Source organism: Oncorhynchus mykiss, chromosome 18 (assembly GCF_057628025.1).
Source record: "Oncorhynchus mykiss isolate SJ-2025 chromosome 18, ASM5762802v1, whole genome shotgun sequence".
Taxonomy (NCBI): Eukaryota; Metazoa; Chordata; class Actinopteri; order Salmoniformes; family Salmonidae; genus Oncorhynchus; species Oncorhynchus mykiss.
Window position 1 is genome coordinate 26,861,900 of NC_143039.1, and position 16,854 is coordinate 26,878,753.

At 45.1% G+C, this 16,854-nt stretch overlaps 1 protein-coding gene across 2 annotated transcripts; it reads left to right on the top strand.

Moving 5' to 3' along the window:
• The first annotated feature begins 589 nt into the window (after positions 1-589).
• Positions 590-16,664, top strand: LOC110495750 (UDP-glucose:glycoprotein glucosyltransferase 1). 2 transcript variants are annotated; one of them, XM_036952184.2, is made up of 39 exons: positions 590-695; positions 1,843-1,981; positions 2,087-2,166; positions 2,255-2,385; positions 2,472-2,584; positions 2,705-2,879; positions 2,967-3,142; positions 3,242-3,342; positions 3,462-3,561; positions 3,656-3,716; positions 3,807-3,898; positions 5,670-5,820; positions 6,709-6,828; positions 6,978-7,063; positions 8,298-8,433; positions 8,556-8,687; positions 8,773-8,937; positions 9,036-9,156; positions 9,237-9,335; positions 9,559-9,582; positions 9,889-9,983; positions 10,072-10,278; positions 10,378-10,509; positions 10,607-10,833; positions 10,925-11,027; positions 11,131-11,210; positions 11,360-11,549; positions 11,733-11,891; positions 12,042-12,127; positions 12,277-12,361; positions 12,509-12,597; positions 12,714-12,818; positions 12,901-12,985; positions 13,107-13,289; positions 13,378-13,538; positions 13,628-13,742; positions 13,911-14,027; positions 14,124-14,274; positions 15,536-16,664. In XM_036952184.2, the coding sequence occupies exons 1-39, from the start codon at positions 662-664 to the stop codon at positions 15,556-15,558; spliced, it is 4,629 nt and encodes a 1,542-aa protein (XP_036808079.1). In that variant the 5' UTR covers positions 590-661; the 3' UTR covers positions 15,559-16,664. The 2 variants fall into 2 exon arrangements, with proteins under 2 accessions (XP_036808079.1, XP_036808080.1); XM_036952185.2 differs by lacking the exon at positions 9,559-9,582.
• Positions 16,665-16,854: the final 190 nt, after the last annotated feature.

Here is a 16,854-nt window from a genome sequence, read left to right on the forward strand (position 1 = left end):
AAGCTACTGGGTGTGCAGGGTTTCATTCCAGCCCTGCAGTAACCCACCTGATTCAGTCAATTATGGTCCAGAGAGAAGATGGTGTATAGATGTATATACATGGGAATAATATTGCTTTAGTTTTATTTAACTAGGCAAGTCAGTTAAGAAGAAATTCTTATGTACAATGGTGCGCCTACTCTATAAGGCCATTCAATTACAAATCAATGATTCTGATGATGAAATACAAGTAGAAAGTCTAGCAATTAATTGGAAGTTATCTGAATACGTGGAGTGTTGAGTTGGCTTGGTTTTGGTACATTAGATGCAGAGAAGGAACTATTTCTAACATCTCTGTTCATAATTTGAACAGTATTGCAGTGCCACAAAATGCATTAAAACCTATATATACTGATGAAACTAACGAAATCTTGGCCCCTTTGAGCCAACATGGCGCCAAAATTGCCAACTTGAAGCGGCGGGTAATGTAGCAAATATTTTTTAAACTGCTTAATTTAAGTGATAAAACATAATTCCATTACATACAACAAGGGGTAATCAAATATCAAATCAAATGAAACGTAAACATACAGACAATACTTTTTACTTAGATTTTGAACAGGCAAAAACAGCAGTCTACCTACAATGAACTTGCCAGGACCCCACCCACTCCCCTCTGATCATGGCAGATGCGGGAAGTTACCAAGCCGGTTTCGGTATGTACGTTTACATTCATTTAATGTTAGCAAAACATTCTATAAGGTGTCACCGCTAGCTGCTATTTGTCAGAGGTTGCACCACAAATTGTTTGTAAGTTTGCACGTATTCTGACGCGAACTAACTAGCTAGGTTATCCTGTGTGCTAGCAAGCTAACCAATGAAGTCTGCAGTTATTCTAACGAAGAGATAGCAAGTTAACTTAAACATCACACAGAGCAAAACCAACACGTAGGGTGTCAACTTCTGACACGTAATTTAAATAGCTAAAGTATTGCTAACCCTTCGGTTTTAAGTTGCCAGCTAGCTGACCATATCGGATTTTATTGAAACAATCCGGAAGTCCTGTCAAGTTGCTCATTGGATATTTCTCCCTCTAACAGCCACGCTGAGCGCTCTAATTGGTTAGAGTTAGTGGCGCAGTGTTTACAATCACGGCAGGTGTACTAATTGCACAGCTAATTTTGGGCCGATTAGAATTAAGATATAATGCCCGGGGCTGTGTGTTATATGGCCATTATAAACTGCGTGGTTCGAACCCTAAATGCTGACAGCCATGGCATATCAGACCTATACCATGGCTATGACAACATTTATCTTTACTGCTTTAATTACGTTGGTAACCAGTTTATAATAGCAATAAGGCACCTCGGGGTTTGTGATATATGGCCAATATACCATGGCTAAGGACTGTGTCGTGCATAAGAACAGCCCTTAGTTGTGGTATATTTGCCATATACCACACCCCTCGTGCGTATTGCTTAAATATACCACGACTGTCAGCCAATCAGCATTCAAAAACAAATTATAAACTGGGTTGTTCGAGTCATGAATGCTGATTGGCTGACAGACATGGTATATCAGACCTTATACCATGGGTATGACAAAACATTTATCTTTACAGCTCTAATTACGTTGGTAACCCGTTTATAATAGCAATAAGGTACCTTGGCATGCATTACTTGCATGGCTACCAGTCTTTCAGTCTCAGCACTGATACAATACAGATCTCCATTGACCCTGTTCTCTTTCCTCCTACTACTCTCCCTCGTCCTTCTCTCCTTTCCTCCTCTCTCCAAACTAAACTCTCCCTCATCCTTCTCTCCTTTCCTCCTACCTCCGAACTAAACTGTCCCTCCTCTCCAGGCCCCAGGATGTGGCAGCAATGTGCCCTGTTCCTGTTCCTGTCCCTGCTACCAGTGGTACCTGGAGAAGCTGACTCCAAGGCTGTCACCACCAGTCTCACCACCAAGTGGGCCTCTACCCCTCTGCTGCTGGAGGCCAGGTAACATTATGCTCAACACAAACACAAGACACAACACATCCTTTCTTTCTCTTCATCCCCTCTTTCTCTTCACCCCCCCCACCCCCCACTCCCTCTTTTTCTCAGTGAGTTCCTGGCAGAAGAGAGTCAGGAGATGTTCTGGGATTTCGTCGAAGCAAATCAGAACATCAAAGGGGAACATGATGGTAGCCTTAATGTTTTATTTCACTGATAATGTTGATTTATGTAGCACTTGGTCTCTGGAAGATCTATTAAAGTGTTGTTCTATTACAGATACAGACCAGGCGTACTACGACCTGATCGTGAAGAGAGCCAGTGCTCTGCTCAGTACAGTCCAACTCAACATGCTCAAGTTTGCCCTCTCTCTCAGGGCCTACTCCGCTACTGTACACTCCTTCCAACAAGTAATATTACTACAATACTACTAGATGACTACCCTCTCCCTCGCTATGTGTGTGTAATCACTGTTTCTCGCCTCTCTCTCCTGTAGATAGCGACCAACGAGCCCCCTCCATCCGGCTGCTCAGCCTTCTTCAATGTCCACGGAGAGAAGTCATGTGACACGGAGAAACTGTCTGCACTGATGGAGACCGCAGCAGAACGGTACAAACACACTGGGAGACACCCACACACAAACTGTGAATATCCACTTTGATTGATAAAGACCTGTTGAAGTGATAATAATTCATTAAATAGTCCTTATCTCATCCCTCTTTGTCCCAGGCCCAAGCCCTACCTATTCAAAAGCGATCACAGGTTCCCAGGATCAAATCCCGACACTCCGGTTGTTATCCTGTATGCCGAGATTGGAAGTTCGGATTTCACAATGTTCCATCAGCTGATGCTGTCCAAAGCCAACAAGGGACTGGCCACCTATGTGCTTCGTCACTACCTGGCTGTAAGAAAAACACAGGAATACACATGATGGGAAACATAATTAAGACATCATTTCGGGTTAATCTTTTCCTCTTTCTCTCGTTGCCAGTCTCCCAGCAGTCGTAGAGTGTATTTGTCTGGTTATGGAGTGGAGCTGGCCATCAAGAACCAGGAATACAAGGCTAAGGACGATACACAGGTCCAGGGAGCGGAAGTGAATGCTACACTGATGGGGGAGAATGACCCAGTGGATGAGGTCCAGGGATTCCTCTTTGGAAAACTGAAGTAACCAACCTACCAAAATGAAATGCTATTCCACAAACCCACTCTGCTTTGGAGCGTTATGGGTGGAGAAACTTATTTTCCTCTCCTCTCCGTCTCCAGGACTCTGTACCCTGAGTTGAAGGAGCAGCTGAAGGAGCTAAGGAAACACCTGGTAGAGAGCACCAATGAGATGGCTCCCCTTAAAGTCTGGCAGATGCAAGGTGGGCGGGACTTTATTTTTTCTTTGCCTCTCTTCTCCTGCATCAAGAACAACTGTAACTACAGTAATCATCTCCTTTTCCCCCCACTATATATATATTTTTTTCTCTTCGTGTGTCAGATCTGAGTTTCCAGACTGCAGCTCGGATCCTGGCTGCTCCATCTTCAGATGCCCTGAACGTCATGAGAGACCTCAGTCAGAACTTCCCTACCAAGGCTAGGTAAACACACACACACACACACACACACACACAAACATGTTTTTTGATATCTCTGTGTAGTGTGTGATTCTGGTGGTTTCTCTCCCCTTCTCAGGTCGATCACTCAAACAGTGGTCAGCTCTGAGATACGTAAAGAGATGGAAGAGAACCAGAAGGTAAGAGCTCAGTCATCCATAGCTCTCCTTCCCTGTCTCACTCTACTAGCCATTAACATGTAATGACTGTACCGCTCTTCTTCTCTCCAGTTCTTTAAGGGAACTCTGGGATTGCAGCCTGGAGACTCTGCTCTATTCATCAACGGACTACACATAGACCTGGACACACAGGACATCTTCAGGTACACACACATCTTCACACACAGACAGACAGACAGACAGACAGAGACACACACACACACACACACACAGACAGACAGACAGACAGACAGACAGACATCTTCAGACAGACAGACAGACAGACATCTTCAGACAGACAGACAGACATACATCTTCAGACAGACAGACAGACATACATCTTCAGACAGACAGACAGACAGACATACATCTTCAGACAGACAGACAGACAGACATCTTCAGACAGACAGACAGACAGACATCTTCAGACAGACAGACATCTTCAGACAGACAGACAGACATCTTCAGACAGACAGACAGACATCTTCAGACAGACAGACAGACAGACAGACAGACAGACATCTTCAGACAGACAGACAGACAGACAGACAGACATCTTCAGACAGACAGACAGACATCTTCAGACAGACAGACAGACATCTTCAGACAGACAGACAGACATCTTCAGACAGACAGACAGACAGACATCTTCAGACAGACAGACAGACATCTTCAGATAGACACTCACCTTCAGACAGACACACACCTTCAGACAGACACACACCTTCAGACAGACACACACCTTCAGACAGACACACACCTTCAGACAGACACACACCTTCAGACACAGACACACACCTTCAGACACACACCTTCAGACACACACCTTCAGACACACACCTTCAGACACAGACACACACCTTCAGACACACACCTTCAGACACACACCTTCAGACACACACCTTCAGACACACACACACACACCTTCAGACAGACAGACAGACAGACATCTTCAGACAGACAGACAGACAGACATCTTCAGACAGACAGACAGACATCTTCAGACACACGCACACACACACCTTCAGACACACGCACACACACACCTTCAGACACACGCACACACACACCTTCAGACACACGCACACACACACCTTCAGACACACGCACACACACACCTTCAGACACACGCACACCTTCAGACACACGCACACCTTCAGACACACGCACACCTTCAGACACACGCACACCTTCAGACACACGCACACCTTCAGACACACGCACACCTTCAGACACACACACACCTTCAGACACACACACACCTTCAGACACACACACACCTTCAGACACACACACACACACACACACACACACATACACACACACACACACACACACCTTCAGACACACACACACACACACACACCTTCAGACACACACACCTTCAGACACACACACACACCTTCAGACACACACACACACACACACCTTCAGACACACACACACACCTTCAGACACACACACACACCTTCAGACACACACACCTTCAGACACACCTTCAAACACACAGACAACTTCAGACACACCCACCTTCAGACACACACACACACACACACACCTTCAGACACACACACACACACACACCTTCAGACACACACACACACACACCTTCAGACACACACACACACACACACACACACACACCTTCAGACACACACACACACCTTCAAACACACACACACCTTCAGACACACACACACACCTTCAGACACTCACACACCTTCAGACACACACACCTTCAGACACACACACACACACACACCTTCAGACACACACACACCTTCAGACACACACACACACACACACACCTTCAGACACACACACACACACACATCTTCAGGTACACACACACACAGAGGACGTCTTCAGGCTAGTAGAAAAATTCAATTACACAAACAGTACCAGGTCAGATACTGACTGTGTGTGTGTTTCCAGTGTGTTTGAGGTTCTCCGTAGTGAGGCCAGGGTGATGGAAGGTCTGCGTTCTCTCCTTATCGAGACTCCCTTCATCCACGACATCCTCAAACTCAACGTACAGCCTTCTGACTCGGACTACGCTGTGGACATCCGCAATCCTGCTGTCAACGTAAGACACACCTACCCCTTTATTTAACCCTGACCATCCAACTATGTCATCCGTATATATACTGAACAAAAATATAAACGCCACATGTAAAGTGTTGGTGTCGTGTTTCATGAGCTGAAATAAAAGATCCCAGAAATGTTCCATACCCACAAAAAGTGTATTTCTCTCAAATGTTGTGCACAAATCTCTTTACATCCCTGTTAGTGAGCATTTTTCCTTTGCCAGATAATCAATCCACCTTGACAGGTGTGACATGTCAAGAAGTGGATTAAACAGCATGATCATTACACAGGTGCACCTTGTGCTGGAGACACTAGGCCACAATGTGCAGTTTTGTCACACAACACAATGCCACAGATGTCTCTCAAGTTTTGAGGGAGCATGCAATTGTTATGTTGACTGCAGGACATTCCACCAGAACTGTTGCCAGAAAATTGAATGTTAGTTTCTCTACCATATGCCGCCCCCAATGTCATTTTAGAGAATTTGGCAGTACGTCCAACCTGCCTCACAACCGCAAACCACGTATAACCACGCCAGCCCATGATCTCCACATCCGGCTTCTTCACCTGCGGGATCGTTTGAGACCAGCCACTCAGACAGCTGGTGACACTGACAAGTATTTCTGTCTGTAACAAAAGCCATTTTGTGGGGAAAAACTCATTCTGATTGGCTGGGCCAGGCTCCCCAGTGGGTTAGGGCCTAATGAATTTATTTCAATTGACTGGTTTCCTTCTGTGAACTGTAACTCAGTAAAATTGTTGAAATTGTTGCATGTTGCGTTTTTTATATTTTTGTTCAGTATACAGTCAAGTCTTTAAACGTATATAACCCAACTCTTGTTTTGCATGGATCATTTTGATGATAATCTAATCTCTCTCTTCTCAGTGGATTAATAACCTGGAGACAGACAGCAGGTACGGCTCATGGCCCTACAACGTCCAGGAGCTCCTCAGACCAACCTTCCCCGGAGTCATACGACAGATCCGGAAAAACTTTCACAACCTCGTGAGTAGATGATACGTGTGTCAGACCGCGACACCAAACGTATTGGCATGAACTCGTGTGATGAGTCTGCAGTGTCGTGCAGCTACACGAAGTGTATCGCGTACATTTTTGGAACTGACAGCAAAAACCAATGATGTCTTGTGTTTTAGGTGGTGATTCTGGACCCTACCCATGAGAGTTCTGCTGAGCTGTTGAATGTTGCTGAGATGTTCTACAGCAATAACATCCCACTCAGGTAGGGGTGTGTGTTTCTAGCAAAAATTGTTGTTTTTATTTAACTAGGCAAGTCAGTTTTCAGAACAAATTCTTGTTTACATGACGGCCTAGGAACAGTGGGTTAACTGCCTTGTTCAGGGGCAGAATGACAGATTTTTACCTTGTCAGCTCAGGGATTCGATCTAGAAAGCTTTTGGTTACTGGCCCAACACTCTAACCACTAGGCTACCTGCGGCCCTCCAAGGCCATGTTGGTTCTAATTCTGCCGTATAGTGTTGGGGAATAATCAGAATTAGTTGGTAACATAGGTAAGATGTTTTATATTCATCATGTGTTTGTAAGTTACTTCTCATCAGAATGTTATTTTTGTATAATACTGAGGTGGGGTTGCAGTATCTGTTCTATGTCAAGACTAAGTTGTTTGGGCCGGAGAGAGGGGAGAGGTCAAGCGTGTGTCTCTTGGCTCCACAATGTCTGTGTGCCAGTCAGTGTGTCTCTGTGATCTTGTCAAGATAGGATGGATTTGATATATGCCTGTTGATATGGAGGATTGGTTTATGGTTCTGAGTTTGAGAAGGGAGACAAAGCTGAACGATGAATTATGCCGATGCTGTCTTATCCTGTGTGTCTTTGCTATAAAGGATCTCAGTTGAAATGTGGAAGGGACTCTCAGAGAATTCATTGATAGACACTGAATTGATCTGAGAGTCACAGGGTTGTGATAGAGCTCATATAATTAAAAATGGACTTTGTGATAACTAACTCTGACGTGTGTGTGGTTTGCTCCCATGATTTGGTAAATAGAGGAAATTTCCACGACAATAGTCTATGTGGATGTGAGTGACTGTGTATAACCCTTAGTGAGGGGCGGGGCGGGGGGGCGATCGATACAGTTACATATCGGGGTAATAGTTTTGATGACGTATTGCATCCTTTTGACTATCGCAATATTGTAACTCCCGTATTTTTCCTTCATAGCTCCTTCTCAATCTTTCTAAATTGAGAGCCAATTTGTTTTCAGCACTTTTATTTCCATGACTTTTATTTGGTTTTCTCATGGCTCTTGTCTCTCGTCTCCCTGCAGCAGACATGGTGAGCAATATGTCTAGAACATCGAATCGCAATAAAATCACAGTATCGAATCGCAATAAAATCACAGTATCGAATCGCAATACATATTGTAACGGCACCTAAGTATCGTGAGGTCCCTGGCAATTCCCATCCCTAATAACCCTGCTGTGTGTGTGTTGTAGGATTGGGCTGGTGTTTGTGGTGTCTGATGTTGATGAGATCGATGGTATGGAGGATGCAGGTGTGGCTCTGCTCCGGGCCTTTAACTACATCACAGAAGAGCTGGACGCTCCCGCCGCCTTCGACACCATCATCTCGGTGAGTCGGTCTGACCAATGAGAATCATTGATGAGTCTTTTGACCAATCCCAGTGATCTGGAACATCAGCCTGACCAATCAGATGGAAATGCTATATTTGAATCTCCTCTCTCCCTCTCTAGATGTTTAACCGTGTGCCTAGCGGTGGTAAGCTAAGTGTAGGTGATGTCGTCAAGGTGTTGGAGAAGAAGTTTCCCTATGTGGAGGTCGGCAGCATTCTTGGACCAGACTCCACTTACGACGACAACCGGAAGGTATGGTTCTGCTTTTATGTGCCGTGATGTTTCTTGACAGAACGGTATGTTTTTCATGTACCGTTTCCCTATCTACCTCCGCCAGGAAGGGCGTGGTTACTACTTGCAGACGGGTGTAGGTCCGTTGCCAGTGGTGATGTACAACGGAATGCCGTACCAGCGAGAACAGCTAGACCCAGAGGAGCTAGAAACTGTCACCATGCACAAAATACTGGAGACTACCAGCTTCTACCAACGGGCTGTCTACATGGTGAATTTTACACACACACACACACAGACACACACACACACACACACACACACACACACACACACACACACTGACCTTTTCTTGTTGTGTCTTCCTAGGGTGAGCTGGCCACTGATCAAGATGTGGTGGATTTCATCATGACCCAACCCAACGTTGTCCCTCGTATCAACCCTCGAATCCTGTCGACTGCCAGGACGTACCTGGACCTATCTAATACTAGTGAGTTTTACACACAGACACACACACACACACACACACACACACGGAACCATCTTAACCACCTCTCTCTTTCCTGACAGATAACCATTTCATAGATGAGTACGCTCGCTTTCTGTTCCTGGACAGCAAAGAGAAGAGCACTGCTGTGGCTAACAGCATGAACTACATGACCAAGAAGGGTAAGAGAGAGATATATATATATAGATAGATAGATAGATAGATAGATATATATATATATATATATATATATATATATATATATATATATATATACACACACACACACACAGCTACACATACAGAGCTTCATCTTATTGAGCTAAACACTGTGCTCCTACTTTTCAGCCCTAAATCTCTTGTCTATCTATTCTGTTCTTTCTCCTCTGTGTTTTTGTTTGTCAGGGATGGCCCCCAAGGACCACCATGGTAACCCTTATTTATTTTCCTGCACTTTCTCTCTTTCTCTCTCAACAGACAGTATTAGGATCCATAGTTCTGTGAATCCACCATATCTCACTCCTCGTCAATATTATCACACCATCTTGCATCTCTGTGAGATGACATGCTTGGATGTGTTTGTGTTTCTTTCTGAAAGAGAGAGAGAGTCTTTCTCAAAGACTAAGTATTGAGATGGCACTGCAACATCAAACCGCGTACATTACAGGATTAAGGAGGTCTGTGACCCTTTACTCTCCCCATCTCCTCCTCTTCAACTCCCTCTCCCTCCTCTAGATGATGGCTACATCCGTCCAGTCACGTTCTGGGTTGTGGGAGATTTTGACCAACCTTCCGGACGCCAGCTACTATACGATGCCATCAGACACATGGTATGATGATGTCACACTGATACGATGTCACTATAACACGACCAAAAATCTACCATCTGAACGATTCTCCTAAATCTGCCTTCAACAGAAAACCAGTAACAACGTGCGATTGGGCCTGATCAACAACCCTAGCGACAGCCCATCCAAGGAGAACAGTCATGTTGCCAGGGCGATATGGGCCGGCATGCAGACCCAGACAGCTAACAACGCTAAAAACTACATCACCAAGCTGGCTAAAGAAGAGACCGCTAAGGCACTGGAGACTGGGGCCGACGTCACACAGTTCACTGTCGGGGTAAAGAGTTTACACACCCGTTATACACCGTTCTGTCTCACCCTTTACTATACTGTCCTGTTCTTTAAAAACAGTCCTGTTTTTCTTTCATCTCTCCAGGGTATGGACGTTGCCTTGTTTAAGAGTGCGTTTGAAGGTCCTAAGTTTGACTTCCTGCTGTCTCACGCTGTCTACTGCCGAGACGTTCTCAAGCTGGGGAAAGGACAGAGAGCAGTCATCAGCAACGGACGGGTGAGTGGGCAACACACACACACACACACACACACACTAGCACGCTTCCTACTGTGATCGAAGTGTCACAATGGTGTTTGTCTCTCTCTGCCGACAGCTCATTGGTCCGCTAGAGGAAGGGGAGGTCTTTAACCAAGATGACTTCCTCCTATTGGAGAGTATCATTTTGAAGACCTCGGGAGAGCGAATCAAAAGCAAGGTCCAGCAGTTTGGGGTGGAGGAAGACCGGGCCAGTGACCTGGTGATGAAGATTGACTCTCTGCTCTCCTCTCAGCCCAAAGGAGAGGCCAGGATAGAACATGCCTTTGCTGATGACCGATACAGGTACTGGAACTAATCAAACGTTTTACTTCATGTTTTTATTCATTGCCTATAAACATTCTGTTTACCTCTCTGGTCTATGATTGGTCCACAGTGCTGTAAAGATCCGGCCCACAGAGGGAGAAGTCTACTTTGACATGGTTGCCGTGGTAGACCCCGTAACCAGGGACGCCCAGAAACTAGCCCCGCTCCTATTGGTTCGTACCGCTTCTAATAACTGTCACTTAGGAGTTCTGTCTCACTCCAAGTACTCTGTCTCACAGCCATCTGTCTCTCCATGTTTCTGTTTCTCCCCACCAGGTGTTGAAGAAGCTGGTCAATGTGAACCTGCGTGTGTTTATGAACTGCCAGTCCAAACTCTCAGACCTGCCTCTCAAAAGGTGAGCAGACCCCAGCTACATGCAGGTCATCCTGTTTTAACTGCTGGGACCTCGTTTCTGTTGTCTTACTTTCCTTACCCTTAGAGGTCCCTGGTAGTACCTGAGGATTTTTCCTGTGTGTTTCTCTAAACCCTCCTCTCTTCTCCCAGTTTCTACCGGTATGTGTTGGAGCCTGAGGTGTTGTTCCAGACTGATGGTAGTTTCTCCCCTGGTCCCCTGGCTAAGTTCCTGGACATGCCTCAAACTCCCCTCTTCACACTCAACCTCAACACCCCTGAGAGCTGGATGGTGGAGTCTATACGCACTAGATATGACCTGGACAATATCTACCTGGAAGAGGTGTGTTTTCTGTGCTGTTTTGTTTTTAGGATAGTGTTCTATTTATAGCACGGTTGCCTTGGCTAATGTTGTCCTTCACCTCTTCAGCTGGAGAGTGTAGTGACTGTGGACGGAGTATTCTGGTATTTGTCTAAGTAATTTTTTAAAAAGGTTTAATAATGGTTCTCTATTCTCCCTGTCTAGGTGGACAGTATTGTAGCAGCAGAATACGAGTTGGAACATCTGCTGCTGGAGGGTCACTGTTTTGACGTGAGTACAGGTCAGCCCCCCAGAGGACTCCAGTTCACCCTGGGAACCCCCTCCGACCCTGTCATCGTCGACACCATCGTCATGGCCAACCTGGTGAGTCACCTCTGACTTCTAACCCTAATGTCTGACTCTGTCGTCATGGCCAACCCTGACCTCGAACCCTAACCTCTGTCGATAGGCAGACACCTTTCTATTCTCCGTTGTTGTGGTTGAACGAGGGCGTTGTGTTGTCGTCGTCCTCAGGGTTATTTCCAGTTGAAGGCTAACCCAGGAGCCTGGATCCTGAAGCTGAGGAAAGGACGGTCTGACGAAATCTACAAGATCTACAGGTACGGAAGATCACATCTCGACATATCACGCCGTCTTCAGTTTAGCACATGACTAGTGGAACCAGGCGTGTTAGTGCTGGGCTGGAACAAAAGCCTGCACAATGCACACCCTCTTGTTCCTCTCTCTGACGTCACATTCTCTCTTCCAGTCATGATGGAACAGACTCTCCAGCAGACGCTGATGACCTCATCGTGGTGCTGAACAACTTCAAGAGCCGGATCATCAAAGTCAAGGTGCTGCTCTGATCCCAGCTGTAGAGTACAGCTTTCATATTGTTGGTTGATGTCAGGTCCCAATAAAGCTTAGGTTGTATTCGAATTGATCAATAAGTCCATTGCTAAGTAATGTATTGGTCGTGTGTTGTTGTTGTTGTTGATCAGGTCCAGAAGAGGCCAGAGAAGTTCAGTGAGGAGCTGTTGAGTGATGGAACCCAGGAGAACGACTCGGGCTTCTGGGAGTCACTCACCAGGTGTCTCTCTCTAAGCATGGAGCTCCACCCTTTACATCACTGTCTACTGTTTCATACCTATTTGATCTCTGCTGAATCTGATGGTGTTTATTCTCTCCCTGTCTTTCTCTCCCCAGAGGGTTTACAGGAGGTGTGAAGACGGAGGAGAGTAAACAGGAGAAGGATGATGTCATCAACATATTCTCTTTGGCCTCTGGACACCTCTACGAACGTTTCCTCAGGTGTGTGTGTTGTGTGTGTGCGCGTGTGTGGTTTTTTCAAATGTTTGTCTGTTGTAATCCCACAATTTGTTCTCTCTCTTAGGATCATGATGTTGTCTGTTCTAAAGAACACCAAAACACCAGTCAAGTTCTGGTTCCTCAAAAACTACCTGTCCCCGGCATTTAAGGTAGTTAAGTATAAAATATAAATATAATCTGTTATTCTCTCCTCTAGGAGTTTACTTTGAATGTGGTGCTATGAATAGGGTTTTCATTGAGTTTACTCCAGAATAAATGTTATTCCCACAGGAGTTTATCCCGTACATGGCAGAGCAGTATGGTTTCCAGTATGAACTCGTCCAGTATAAGTGGCCGCGGTGGTTACACCAGCAGACCGAGAAACAGAGGATTATCTGGGGTTACAAGATCCTCTTCCTGGATGTCTTGTTCCCTCTGTCCGTCGACAAGTTCTTATTCGTGGACGCAGATCAGGTACACACACACACACACACACTCTCTGAATGTCCTTGTCTCTGATTTGCGTTAAGCTGAGAACTCTCTTTCCTCTCTCCTCCTACAGATAGTGCGTACCGACCTGAAGGAGCTCCGTGACCTTGACCTTGAAGGAGCGCCGTATGGCTACACACCGTTCTGTGAGAGCCGGAGAGAGATGGACGGCTTCCGCTTCTGGAAGTCCGGCTACTGGGCGAGTCACCTCGCTGGACGCAAATATCACATCAGGTAACTGTGTGTGTGTGTGTGTGTGTGTGTGTGTGTGTGTGTGGGGGGGTGGTAGAGGGATATGTGTGTGTAACCCTCTGTCTCTCCAGTGCTCTGTATGTGGTAGATCTGAAGAGGTTCCGTAAGATAGCAGCAGGAGACAGACTGAGAGGACAATACCAAGGCCTGAGTCAAGACCCCAACAGCCTGTCCAACCTCGACCAGGTGTGTGTGTATTAAAAGTCAATATGGGTGTATAACATTTAGATTTTCCTAACATTTGATATTCCCAAACAACCTTTGTGAAGTTAAATTAGCTTCAACTCTGTGTATTTATTTTTCTAATATTTTCCTATACTCTCTCTGTCTCTCTCTCGCTCTCTCTTTCTCCAGGATCTGCCTAATAACATGATCCACCAGGTGCCTATCAAGTCTCTACCTCAGGAGTGGCTCTGGTGTGAGACTTGGTGTGACGACAACTCTAAGAAAAAGGCCAAGACTATAGATCTGGTACGAAGTGTGTGCAGATTCTAGTCACTTCTGTGTTGTTACACTCCACTGTGTTTATTTGGACAGTGAAGCTAAAATGTTTAACCCTTCCTCCAGTGTAACAACCCCCAGACCAAGGAGCCCAAGTTGCAGGCAGCTGTTCGTATCGTAGCAGAGTGGAGCGACTACGACCAGGAGATCAAACGCCTGCAGAACAGAGTCCAGGAGAGAGGAGCAGAGAACCATACCACACAGAAGGACAAGCCAGGTACATATAAACTCAGCAAAAAAAGAACAATTTCTGGACTCTGTCTTTCAAAGATAATTCGTAAAAATCCAAATAACCACATATCTTCATTGTAAAGGGTTTAAACACTGTTTCCCATGCTTGTTCAATGAACCATAAACAATTAATGAACATGCACCTGTGGAATGGTCGTTAAGACACTAACAGTTTACAGACGGTAGGCAATTAAGGTCACAGTTATGAAAACTTAGGACACTAAAGAGGCCTTTCTACTGACTCTGAAAAAGACCAAAAGAAAGATGCCCAGGGTTCCTGCTCATCTGCGTGAACGTGCCTTAGGCATGCTGCAAGGAGGCATGAGGACTGCAGATGTGGCCAGGGCAATAAATTGCAATGTCCGTACTGTGTGACGCCTAAGACAGCGCTACAGGGAGACAGGACAGGCTGATTGCCCTCGCAGTGACAGACCACATGTAACAACACCTGCACAGGATCGGTACATCCAAACATCACACCTGCGGGACAGGTACAGGATGGAAACAACAACTGCCCGAGTTACACCAGGAACGCACAATCCCTCCATCAGTGCTCAGACTGTCTGCAATAGGCTGACAGAGGCTTGTAGGCCTGTTGTAAGACAGGTCCTCAACAAACATCACCGGCAACAACGTCGCCTATGGGCACAAACCCACCGTCGCTGGACCAGACAGGACTGGCAAAAAGTGCTCTTCACTGACGAGTCGCAGTTTTGTCTCACCAGGTGTGATGGTCGGATTCGAGTTTATCGGCCATTTTGAGCCTGTAATCAAACCCACAAATGCTGATGCTCTAGATACTCATCTAGTCTAAAGAAGGACAGTTTTATTGCCTCTTTAATCAGAACACCAGTTTTCAGCTGTGCTAACTTAATTGCAAAAGGGTTTTCTTATGATAAATTAGCCTTTTAAAATGATTAACTTGTAATAGCTAACACAACTTGCCATTGGAACACAGGAGTGATGGTTGTTGATAATGGGCCTCTGTAGATGTTCCATAAAAAATGTGCCATTTCCAGCTACAATAGTCATTTACAACATTAACAATGTCTACACTGTATTTCTGATCAATTTTATGTTATTTTAATGGACAAAAAAATTTGCTTTAATTTTAAAAACTAGGACATTTCTAAGTGACCTCAAACTTTTGAACGGTAGTATACAAAAACATACATTACATTACAACAACTGATTGGCAAACATATACAGTTGACTAATCCCTCTTCTTCCTCCCCTCTCTCTCCCAGATGATACACATACAGAGTTGTGAGGCCAGTGGATGGAAGATGTGGCTGGAGCAGCAACAAAAGATGGAACCATGTTAATAGACAATGCTGTTCTCCTTTGGAACAGCAATGATAGACGGACTGCAAACCAATAACCATTCAATCATTCATTTTCCATTTATTTGTATTTTCTCTGTTGTGAGAGTGGCGAGGATACGGGATAGGGTAGGGGTGCTGGGTGGGGATGATATGGAGTGACTGTTAGTGGATGGTGTGGGTCTGAAAAAATCGGACTATTCCAACAGTTCCCACCTCCAATATTTTTGATCCATCCATGTTTGTACTGATTAGGACACCTTATTAAACAACTGTCTGTGGGTAGAGGTTTGGGCTTAGGAGTTAAACCACACTGATAAATAGCAGCTTAAGTTATGAGAGTTTTGTCCTGTTCTATGCCTTCTGTTTCTGTGCTTTAGACTTCAGTTGTCCATGGCCTGTGTCAAACTCAGGGAAAGGTGGTTTTGGCCAATCGATCTGATTCAATCTCCTAATGACAATACAAAGAGGACTGGAGCGACATTTTCTTTAATGTGAAACAGACATTAGTTCTGTCATGTAGTAAAATAGGGATTCATATCTCTACAATTTACCTGCAACATTCAGAACGTTGCATCCTTGTGAGCGTGATGTGGAGTTAAGGGATGTGTGGGTGAGGACTGGTGGGGACGTCTCAGCGACAGACGGCACCGGGAGTTCCGTGATCACTCAAATTGATTGTAACAGCGACTTGAAAGGCAGCAGGCATATGACTAGAATGTTGTAGTTCAGGGTGGCCAATCTTATCCACAAAAGGTCTGTGGGTGCAGTTTTTTTTTTCTAGCAATACACCCATTTCATCTAGTCAGTCTTTAATGAAGATCATGATTCATGGGCTTGTTGAATCAGACTGATTGACTGGAACAAAGCCTAAGGTTAGATTGGCCACCCCTGCTGTAGTTAACTCCTGTTTTCTCCGCTGTGGTCTGTTCTGGAGTAAACACTGTTAGTCATCCATTGCCAACCGCTGGCTGTTTCCGTTCTTTGTTTTGGCTAAATATGTACTGTTAATTGTGGGAAATCATTATTTTGTAATAAAAACCAAGGAACCCAACACTTGTCATTTAGTGACACTGATCCCTCTTCTACATGTTCTTGTTTCCTTTGTTTGTTTTACTGGTAAGACATTTGGATTATTCTCTTATATACTGTGCCATCTATAAGAATACAGTAATGGCTGGAGAATGACTACAGATGTATTATTAAAAGGCTGGACTTACATAGGCAGACCAATTCTGGGGTGT